Source organism: Terrapene carolina, unplaced genomic scaffold, assembly GCF_002925995.2.
Source record: "Terrapene carolina triunguis isolate 2854851 unplaced genomic scaffold, T_m_triunguis-2.0 Scaffold67, whole genome shotgun sequence".
In the NCBI taxonomy this organism is placed as follows: domain Eukaryota; kingdom Metazoa; phylum Chordata; order Testudines; family Emydidae; genus Terrapene; species Terrapene triunguis.
Window position 1 is genome coordinate 19,452,529 of NW_020664418.1, and position 11,989 is coordinate 19,464,517.

General features: G+C 41.9%; 1 protein-coding gene across 1 annotated transcript; it reads right to left on the bottom strand.

Annotated features, from left to right (window-relative positions):
• Nucleotides 1-413: 413 nt before the first annotated feature.
• LOC112120291 (C2 calcium-dependent domain-containing protein 4C-like) lies at nucleotides 414-1,779 on the bottom strand. Its single transcript, XM_024219333.3, has one exon. It carries the CDS (start codon nucleotides 1,738-1,740, stop codon nucleotides 460-462), a length of 1,281 nt encoding a protein of 426 aa, XP_024075101.1. The 5' UTR covers nucleotides 1,741-1,779; the 3' UTR covers nucleotides 414-459.
• Between the last annotated feature and the right edge of the window lie 10,210 nt (nucleotides 1,780-11,989).

Sequence of the window (11,989 nt, forward strand, 5' to 3'; positions counted from 1 at the left end):
AGGAAGTTTCTTTCCTCTGTTGAAATGCAGGGTTGGCAAATACATGCAACTAACTTCCATATCAGCTGCAAGGGTAGCAAGCCAGTGGTCTGACATGATAACAAAAACTCCAGTTTTCTGTTAGGCCTGTAAACTTAGTGCACGGCAGTGGGGATTTCAAAGGATCCTGCAATTGCTTTAAATTAACGTAAAGAGATCCTTTAGGTCCCGTCTATAGTAGAACTTAAATACTGATACGTGGAAAAAAAAACCTTGCTTAATATCAGCCACTTACACATGATGTACCTGAAAATAAAACTTTGCTTGCCAATTATGATTTAACAATAACATCAATTAATTGTAAAATAGAAAGAGATAACATAAGGGAAAGTAACATAGCCACATAAAATACACATCCTATTCAAAAGTAAATTTACCTAGCTCAAAATAGACTAGACTTATATTGCTTTCCTGTGCCCCTCAGATAGGCACCATATTCAATAAACAAAGTTCAATTTTACCTAAAATATAATCTCTCTTCATAGTAGATGCTTTATTCACAGCTTTTATCTTGATTGATCGTCTGTGAAGATCATCCTTAGAAATACTATCAAAGAAGAAGTCCTCATTAAAGATGGGATTTCTGCTTCTCTTTATAACAGTGCTTCTTTGTTTCTGAACTTTCCCTGGCACAAGAGAGATGGTGATGCAACAGTTAATCCTTTTAGGTTCCATAAATACATCATATAAGCCTTCAGCACTTATCAGACACAGTCTAAGCCTTCTGCTTTCAGGACAGTAGTCAGCGGACAGTCTCAAGATTCCTCTTCTATCAAGAAACACTGTACACACATTTCTAAGTCTCTCTCTGCCATTAGTAAAATCCTGGGGAAAGATGGGTGACTGTGACCCAGAAGAGCTTTGTGTGCTTGAGCACTCGCATAAACTTGCCAAAGACCGTCTATTGGGATTGGGGCTGTCGTCTGTGGAGCTGTCTTCATCTGTGGATAAGTTCTCCCTTAGCATTCTGGATTTGCTTTCTGCCTTTAAAGCCCTGCAGAGCAGTCCCTCTGGGCTCTGGATTGTAAATAAAGAGCAGGATCTGGGAAGGAATCTTTTGAGAAGTGAGGAGGTGAAAGGGGAAGAGTCAGTGGAGGAAGCAGTATCACAGTCACAAGTGTCTTGTCTTGGCAGGTGTGGATGCCTAGAAGGGAGTCTGGTGGCGGTAGAGCTGACGATGCTGGAATCTACTCCTTTGCAGCAGATTCTGGAACTTGGAAGCAACAGTAGACAGGACATAGAACAGCTGCATGGGTCACTGTGGAAAATACTCTCCTTTCTTCGGGTATGGGGACTCTCCAGCAAAGTGCAGAATCCATAGGAGGTCTGCACCTTGGGGAAATGGAGCAGGGAAAGTGCTGCCTGTGACTGTGGGTCTGAGTTGGTGCTTTCTTCCATTGAAATGAAGTTATTAGCAATTTCAGTTGAGAGGATATGTGGCAGCTGTGTGCTGGGGTTGTGAACAGGTTCACAATGAGGGTACAGGTTGGTCTCTGCATAGGACTGGATGCGGGAGCTGGGATCCCTTGCAGAGTGGGAGCTAATCAATCTGGGTGGGATGCAGAATTCTGGAATCCTGTCTGGGGTTAAGATGTTGGGAGAAGCAACTGTTGCCTTCCGGGCTCTATTCCAGCACCAAACTCCTTCTTTTCCCAACACGATTGGCTCTGAAGCCTTGCTGAGTTTCTCCAGGCACAACATCAGTAACAGTTTGTGAACCACACAGCTATCGTACAGGAGGAGAGATCTGGCCTAGGGGAAAGGCTGGTCACTGGAACCTGCAACACAGGAAAAGTAAGATGAGGATCACGCGCTGCTTTTCATAAAATCCAGCAGCCACTAATGGTCCAGAGGGAGGCAGAATTAAACACTGCATCAGGAGGAACCAGCTACAGACTTCATAGTTAGGGAAGGAGACTTAAAAAAAAAAAAAAAAAAAAAAAAAGCCTGAGCGCGATTTTAAATGAATTGAAGCAAAATCACAAATGTCAAGAATTAATGAGGGAGCCTTCCTCTGTAGTGGTGAGACATGACAGGTGCCTCTAGGAGTTTAGGTCAGTTTTCCTAAACCACGAACTTGGTTGAAGGACTCTTCTTTGTCCAAAATGGGCACCAATCACTTGGCTGCTGCTAAATGGCGTTTAACAAATACCAACACTTAAAAGCTTTTGGCTTTTTAATTTATAAGAAGAAGTAAACACCCCACTTGACTTGCAATACAGGTAACTTGAATCTTAAAGCATACTAGTCTAATGATATTTTTGACGTGCTGTTAGAATGGGTGCATGTTGTACAATTTAAGGAGTACCTACCTCTAATTCTTGCAATGCAGTGAGACAGTCTCTGCTATAGCCACTTAGATGGGACACTGCAGTGGATGTTCAAATTGTAGTTCTGCTGCAGTTCAGCTAGACAACTAGTTCTGCTTTATAAAGGCTGACAGAAGCGGTCAGCAAATCAGACAGTAGACCATCACCAGTGGAGACCTGCTCTCTTTCAGGCAGCACAAATCCTCAGTTGCCGCTCTCAGGATGACGTGTTATCTGCTACAGCAACAACCTGCAAGCCCCACCCTCAGACGGGCTTCCAGTGAGTTTACATGCAGGTCAGTTTATATACTGCTGCAGCTACACAATATAAGAACCTCATTCAGAGCCTGTGCACACCCCCTCCTGTGTAACTTCTTTAGATTTGTTTTTATTTGCTTGCATTTTTAAAAAAGACAGTATGACTGTGTCTACAGCAAATATAAAAGGAAAAATGGTAAAAAGGAGTGGATGTAGTAACAATGATGCTTCCTGCAAAGAATGGTAATTAGATGATCTAAGTGCCTAGGGAAAGTAAGAGGAGAGAAATGGCAAGATGACGGGTACTGATGGAACTAGTATCAGAGGGAAGGCTAAATTGCAATAGAGCACAGAATTTCATTGCAGTTGCCAGTGCAAAAAACCTACCTATTAACTACATATAAACAGAAATTACACTAATAGCCACCCCAGAGATCCAGAATTTAGCCCAGTAGTTTCCAAATTGTGTAAGGAGAGATGGCTGGTCATATTTGTGTTTTCCACTTAGTATCCAGCTGCTAATTTGAATTCAAAACCACTTAAAGAAAACCCACTTAATACCATTCTAATATTTTCTATCTAAGTAACTGCTGGTCAGCATAGGCACAGGCAGCAATTGCCAAAAGGAGTGTTGGGATTGCAGTGCAAGGGACATTTGCAGTGGAACATTTTGGCAACTTTGCTCCAGTTTATTCTGAACCACACTCTTCTATGAAAGGTCTCTCTAATTTCCAAGGCTGATTAGAGTATGGGGCAGTTGCCATATGGGGTACCATACTTGCTTATGGGTCATGCCAAATGCCGATTCCAGATGGTCCAACAGCTCCACCCCCTTATCTATGTGCTTCATAGCACAGTGCCCCTGATAAAGGCAGATTATTCAGGAGTGGCTAAAAACTCCCCAGATAAATCCTAAGCAGCAGGTATTATTCCAGATAGCTAACGCGCCCCAGTGTCAACAAGGCAATCACTCTAAAATATAGTATGCCTTATGAAAAACTGATATCCCCCTGAATTAGGCCACGGTATACTTCCCAAAAGTACTTGTGATATCATTGGCCGTACTTCTGCCTGAACTCAAAAGTGATAGGCATCAGAATCTGAATGAGGATTCCCCATGCAGTGAGAAAGGTGTCTGACATTAGCTTGTGGTACATAAGGCTATTGAAATGTTAGTGCTGCCGGAAACCCTGAACATGCTGCACAGTTCAGGTGCTGCTGGAGCCTTCAGAAACCCACAAAATAGGATTTGCCATGGATATGGGGAGTTCAGTGAAAGTTACTCAGTGGGCTTAGTCTCTTCTGATCCAAGATTCCCAATCAGTTGAGGTTGGTCCTGCTTTGAGCAGGGGGTTGGACTAGATGACCTCCTGAGGTCTCTTCCAACCCTAATCTTCTATGAGTCTATGGTCAGTGTCTGCTTTAGTCCCAAACTTGATGATGTGCACTAGAAGGTCTGAACCATAAGGTGCTGGGATGCTTGCTGTAAAACTCCCTGACCTGAGCATGATTCTTCTCTCTTACTGATTTTACATATGGGAGTCACTGATTGTAATGGAGTTACTGCTGTTTTACACCAACATAAGTGACAAGAGAATCAATCTTAATATCTGCTTAGTTATGTAATGTGTATCCATGGCCATGCCAGGTATTCATTGCCAAGAGATAATCTCAGAAAACACTAGAGTGCCTTAGCTCTCTGAAATAATGCCTGCTTCTTAGGATTTATCTGGGGAGTTTTTAGCCACTCCTGAATAATCTGCCTTACGCTATCAGAAAGGGGCACTGTGCTATGAAGCACATAGATAAGGTGGTGGAGCTGTTGGACCATCTGGAATTGGCATTTGGCATGGCCCATAAGCAAGTATGGTACCCCATCTGGCAACTGCCCACAATCTAGTCAGCCTTGGAAAATAGAGGGACCTTTCATGGAAGAGTGTGGTTCAGAGTAAGTTAGAGCAAAGTTGCCAAAATGTTGTGGCTCTTTTTTTTTTTTTTTTTTTAGGCGAACATCTTTCTTGCCCCATAGCGATACTGTCTAGTTGATCAATGCCTTGAGTAAGGAGGATCTTTTGTGAAGAGACAGAAATCATTCACCTTTTCACTTTAGGTTGGGTGATGCGTGGGACATATGGAATCTTGCCATCCTTTGTTGGGCTACTTAGAAGGACTGAAGTTCAGCTGATAATTCATTTACTCTGCTAGTCAAGAGTGGAGGCTGTAATTGTGCCATATCCTGCTTTTATCTTTATTCTTTTACTTAAAGGCCTTTAACTGTCTCTATAGTAAATTTTAGCCAATGACAAATCCGTGATCCTTCAAGAAAGAAAGTATTGCCAAAAGCTAAAGGAAACCCAGACTCCTGAACCTGCCCTGAATGTGCCCATTCAGTAGCTCTCCTTATTCAATTAATGCTTGGCCGCAAAACACAGCCCTATCAGTCCCTCTCATTCTTGAAGCACCTACAAAGCCTGATCTAGGACATACTGGTTACAATGGTGTTCATGTCCATAGACGACTGGTCCATCATCCAAGTGATTACAAGTGAAAATTTTGTCATGAGAGGTAGAGTCTGGACTTGGGCTAACAGATGTAGATGACTGTACATTTTACTGTCTGCTTAAAATTAATTCTCACATTCTAATTCTCTGATGACTGATGCATTCATTATGGACACAATGCTCAACACAGTTGTCTCTGATTCTATCTTCTTAGACCTTCTCTGTGACTTGCTCCTTCAGGACCCATAACAGTCATTATTAATTCTTCACCAGCTTCTGAGGATTTTCTATCTGTTTTTACAGGCTATGGTTATCCCTGAACTATCAAAATCACTTTGTTCTCAAATACTGACTAATTTCCAGTTGACTCCATTATGTTAATTCATACCCCAAACACCTGGAGCATGTCACCATGGTTCAGTTTGTGCCATATCTTCAAGATCATGTTTTTGAAACACCCTTTTCAAAGGGGGTTTAGAATTGTCTGTTCTTCTGAAGCGGCATAATTGAAAGTATTTGATGATCTTTCAGTAGCTAAATCAAACGGCCTTTCATCAGTTCTGGATTTGCTCTGTTTAGCAGTCACGTTTAACAAGATAAACCACAAGATATAATGTTCCTATTAATCCTTCTCAAAGGATTTAAGCCTCCATGCTCCAAGTGTTTTGCTGCTTAGATCTCTAATTACCCATTTCACATTCTCCACTGGACAAAATTGTAATTATTCTATCCAGGTGAATGCCCTTAAAAGGTTCTCTTATGTCCCTCCCTATTTTGTCTTTCTGTTCACTTTTAATACTTTATGTTAGTTACCAACATAGTATGGGCGACATTCTCAGCAGTGCAACTGTACAAATGTTCCCTGATGACTTTCAAGTGATGAATCAAGTATTCTGTATTAACACACTCTGATCAGTCACCAGCTTGGGTCCAGCATGCAGTGATGCTTCACAAAGGCGAGTGTTCATAGGAAATCAGCTCATCAGAATATCCCCTGGTTTCTAAGAGAGAAGGGCTTCAGCCACAAAATTAAGTTCTAGGTATGAATTACCCAATAGCTATTGGTGGTAAGGCCTGGAGCTCTGGTTTGAGCCTATGTCCAGTTAAGAACACCAGTGAGTAGTAAGATTCCTACTTGACTCTAACAGCACTGCTACAGAGCAGCTGGCAAAATGGTCTCTTCTGATTACTTCTTTTCTTTTGACAATCACAGATGGAGTTGCAGAAGAGTCCTCTCCAAAATCTTGGAAATAATATCATGCCCAGAATTATTGCCAAAATCCTGGGAAGTAAAAACACAGATTTAAAGGTAAGAATGAGTCGTCTCTGTGTACAGAGGCCTTGCTATGTTGGAAACAAGCATTTCAGTATTCAGTTTGTCCCTTTCCTGCCCCAATAAGTCAATATGTGGGTGCATCAGTCAGGAGTGCCTATGGACAAGCACCGTTGTGCAAAGGTCTGTATTACTGTCCAAGGTAAAAAAAAAATGTACAACTCATTTCACTGTATTAAATTGTTTATAAAAATATGCAGCATTGGAAACAGAAATACTGGTACAAAATGACTTGTTAAAGAACTGTGATATGGGATCTTAAAGGCTTATAATAAATTGTAGGTTGGCATAACAGTGAGCTGAAAGATTCTAGAAATAGGACATGTTTATAGTTGAAATAATTGAAATATGGTTTGATTGGTTAATTTTAGTAGGATGAGTTTTCTTTTTCTTACTACCAGGGCTGCTTCCCCCAGGGGAAAGGATTGGGCCCAGACTAGGAAGGAGTCTAGTCTGTGAAAGAAGCTTATTTGAACATCTCTGAGGGTGAGATTTTACCTGTAATCAGTTTCTTAATGTATTAGGCTTAGACTTGTGTGTTTTTGCTTCATTTTGTTTAGTGACTTACTTTATTCTGTCTGATATTACTTGAAACCACTTAATCCTACTTTTTAGTCTTAATAAAATCACTTCTGTTTATTAATGAACCTGGAGTAAGTGATTAATGCCTGGGGGCGCAAACAGCTGTGCATATCTCTCTATCAGTGTTACAGAGGGTAGATAATTTATGAGTTTACCGTCTATAAACTTTATACGGAGTAAAACGGATTTATTTGGGGTTTGGATCCGATTGGGAACTGGGTGCTGGAGATAGGTGACCGGCTGAGCATTTTTTGGTTAAAGTCTGCAGCTTTGGGGGCGTAGACCAGACATGGGTCTGTGTTGTAGCAGGCTAGCGTGTCTGGCTCAACAAGGCAGGATTCTGGAGTCCCAAGCTGGCAGGGAAAACGGGCTCAGAGGTAATTCCAGCAAGTCAGGTGACAGTCCCAAGGGGCTCTCTGCGACCGAACCCATCACACTAACATTCTTTTTCCCTGATCTGTGCCATCTAATTTAAGCTGCATATCTCTCTCTGCTGCAGCAATGCCAAGTGGCTCTGCAGCTCTGACACTGTCATTTGTTTTTCTTTGGCCAGTTTCTAGAACAGTGACTCAACCTTCCAAGTCAGTCTTGTCCAAGATTCTAGGAGTAAAGAAGGAAATCAGATTACTTCTCATTGTGACTTCAACTTAAAACAATAATAGTCCTTCCTTAATGCCCCATCTCTCCCTACCATATTGTTCCCAATTATTGGGGCAGAAGACTATTTCAATCATTAGAAATCAACAGCAGCACAGGCATTGTTCACCAGCTAACAATTGCATCATTGCAAATCTTCCAGTGGTGCTGTACTGTGGAGTCACACAGCAATACTGCTACTCACACCTTCTTGTCAACTGTTGGAAATGGGCCATCCTGATTATCACTACAAAAGTTTTTTTTCTCCTGCTGATAACAGCCCACCTTAATTGATTAGTCTCATTATAGTTGGTATGGCAACACCCATTTTTTCATGTTCTCTGTGTGTATATATATTTTCCTACTCTATTTTCCACTGCATGCATCCGATGAAGTGGGTTTTTGCCCACGAAAGCTTATGCCCAAATAAATTCGTTAGTCTCTAAAGTGCCACAAGTACTCCTTGTTCTTTTTGCTGATACAGACGAACACCCTAATCTTAACCTTAGTTGTCTTTTGAGATTTTAAATAAAGCTGTTAACCAATGAACTAAAACAAAACAAACCAAGCAACCAAACAACCCTCCTCTGAAGCATTCCTCATACCCTAATAAATAATTTGGACATTTTTATGCCAACAATCTACTGATAAACCTGTGGTGTAAATTCCTCATCACAATAGTATCAGATGATGTTATAATAATTAAGGCTACAGGGCCAGATTTTGCCCCCTGGTATTCACCTTTGTGCTGCAACACAACATATTGCTAATACTCGTCTTTTCTGAGAGCTGGCTTCTTGTAAAGAGAATGTGTGGCTTTCCAAGTGCTGTTCCTCCATGGATCACAGTACTCTTAAAATTTTGGAATGACTTGGCATAACTGGTTTTAGTCCCAGTGATGTTCATGCTGGAGTACACAGCGGCCGGCTCCAGGCACCAGCTTGTCAAGCAGGTGCTTGGGGCGGCCACTCCCGAGAGGGGCAGCATGTCCAGCTATTCGGCGGCAATTCGGCGGACGGTCCCTCACTCCGGCTCGGAGTGAAGGGCCTCCCGCCGAATTGCCGCTGCAGATCGCAATTGCTGCTTTTTTTTTTTTTTTCTCTTTTTGGCGGGCAAAAACCCGTAGGACCAGCCCTGGGAGTACACTATTGATCTCAGTACCTGTGCATATGTCACATGTAGCAGTACTTTACCCTCTAGTTTCTCTACAATAATACTGACTTGCAGAAAAATCTGGAAGTGGGATGGTCACCTCTTACTCATCTCTAACAGGTCACATGCCAACAGGGGCTATTCATATATTTTGACCTGGTACACTTTTAGAAGTTACACAAACATATAAGAAAAGGTCTGGTACAGAAGAAATGGTTTAGAAAATAGACTTCATTTATTCCTGTCACATAGCAGGTGTCAATATATGCTCAGTCCAGTGGCTGTAAAAGGAACATAGATAGGTCAAGATGAAAGATGGTTGTCATCTGCTTAAGTATTTGTAAATTAACCAGTGAAAATAAAAGGGCAGATGTTGACTTGTCCTGTGCAGGATATATGAGGTTGAGAGAAAAAGGTAAGGTGCTTTTCCCTTTATCCAGTGCCATAAATTACATGTGGCAGCTAGAGTCCTGGTGCTTGCTTCCCAAGTTGAAACATTTCTGATCATCACAGCCTCCTAGTGGAGCTAGCTATCTCACAAGCATTGTGGATGGACAGGACCGTGCCCTTTTTGTACTTAAGGGAGGATATACATGTAGTAACTCCAAGTGAAGTGAGACATGAGGACTTGCTCTTCAATGCATCCCTTCATATTAATCTAACCATTCTTTGACTTTGCAACACAGGAACAGTAACTCTGGAAACTGCTGCCAGTATAACGTCTGCCCTTTGCACAACTCTAATACTGTGCCTATAAGAGCTGCGTCATAGCTTCTATATATATAAAAAAACATGATTATGATTAAGGCCTTACTTAAATCGCGGGGTGATTGTCAAAAAATTGCGACTGAATTGCAGACAAGCCGTGGAAAAATAATAATAGACCTTATTATTTGAGGTAATAAGTTTAATTACTTTTCTGTGATTTTTCTGCTGTTGGCAGCCCGGGGCTGAGAGAGGGGACTCCCACTATTGGCCAGCCGGGGCTGAGAGTGGCCGCCCGGGGCTGCGACAGTCAAAATTGTGGTGGAAATCACAATTTCCACAATATTGTGAATTAAGTATGGCCTTAATTATGATTCAGTAACATATTAAATGTATTGTAGAAACAATTTTGTTGTAATAATGTTTGTTTCTTGATCATATATAGCTCACTCACTGCCTTTTTATCTCTTTCTTTACATCAATTAATTTAACTAATCTGAATTTTTAAAAGATTGATTAAATAATCTACTTAGTTAATTAAACACAATCATCATGCTTTTTTAAGGAGTAATACTTTCTACTTTCTGTTGCAACACTTGATGAAAAATTTATTTAGGACACAATGGGAAAATATTTTGTACTGTTCTCAGATAACAGCACAAAATAATGTCTTCAGCATATAAAGTCACTATCTGAATAGTCTTTTTAAATATGACAGTGGTTCTGTGCTTGTGTCCAAATAAGGACACAAGGAACTAAGGCAAGATTTGCACCACATAGCTAATCATGGGTATATGAAAGGAAGCTTTGCAGTTAGGAGTACTGCTGAAAGTATAAGCCATTAATTATATCAACCGTATGTGGGAGTAGCAGATAAGCATTGCATTTACATTCATACTTTCCCAGACTCATGCTGCTGAGAATCTTACACAACCTGACCTTCCCCCACACTCAATAACTCTGCATGTTTAAAAAAAAAAATCAAATACATTGACAGATGTGTAGTAGAAGGAGAGGAGAATGGAGGATAATACCCAGACGAAAAAGAACAAATTTTAATTAATCTTCAAGTGTTACTGAATCTGATACCTACCAATGGGCTGTGCAAAAGCTGAGTCTAATGTACCCTAACACACAGGCTATGTAGATGTATCTTACTGTTACCATAAGGTTATGTAGCATATTGTTTCCAAGTGTAACTTGATAAAATTTCCTTATTTCTTTTGAGAGCATCACTACTGCCCCCCTCAAAAAAAAATTGTAAGAGTATGTGAAACTTCAGAAGCATTGATAAAATTTTGGGAAATTTGGGAGGTAACAAAAGTGATTTAATAAATAAAACCTTACTTTAACTTTAAATCCAGGACAGACTACGTTTCTCTAATAGTGGATATGAGCCACACACATGGGAGGGTAGGCCACATGTAACTGGGACAGGCTCCTCTGCTGCTTCCTTGCAGCTTTTCTTCCAGAGCAGAAAAACTGGTTACCTACCTTCTTGTAACTGTTCTTCTTCGAGATGTGTTGCTCATGTCCATTCCAATTAGGTGTGTGTGTGTGCGCGCGCCGTGTGCACAGTTGACGGAAGGCTTCCCCCAGCAGCACCTGTTGGGTCAGCTGTGGAGCCCCCTGGAGTTACACCTTCATGGTGCTGCATATAGGGCCCTGCCGACCGGCCGCCTCTCCAGTTCCTTCTTCCTGGATTACTCCAACAGAGGGGAAGGCAGGTGGGTTTGGAATGGATATGAGCAACACATCTCGAAAAACAACAGTTATGAGAAGGTAGGTAACCAGTTTTTCTTCGAGTGCTTGCTCATATCGATTCCAATTAGGTGACTCCGAAGCCTTACATAGGAGGTGGGGTCGGAGTTCATGGAATTTCTGACTGAAGCACCGCTCTGCTGAACGCTGCATCATCCCTGGAATGCTGGGTGATAGCGTAATGGGAAGTGAAGGTGTGACCGAGGACCACGTTGCCCCCTTACATATCTCCTGGATTGGGACCTGGGCCAGGAAGGCCACCAAGGATGCCTGAGTTCTGGTGGAGTGCGCCGTCAGAGCAGGGGCAGGGACCTTTGCCAGGTTGTAACATGCCCGGATACGGGATGTGATCCACGATGATATCCTTTGTGTGGACACTGGGAGGCCCTTCATCCTGTCCGCCACCACAACAAACAGCTGGTTTGACTTGTGGAATGGCTTAATTCATTCAATATAAAAGGCCAGTGCATGCCGCACGTCCAGGGAGTGGAGCCTATGCTCGTGGCTATTGGCGTGAGGCTTCGGGAAAAAGACTGGAAGGAATATGTCTTGGTTGGTGTGAAAATTTGAGGCCACCTTCAGCAGGAATGCCGGGTGAGGTTTCAGCTGCACCTTGTCCTTATAAAAAGTGGTATAGGAAGGGTCAGATCTGAATGCCTTGAGCTCGGACACCTTCCTGGCTGACGTTATTGCGACCAAGAAAGCCACTTTAC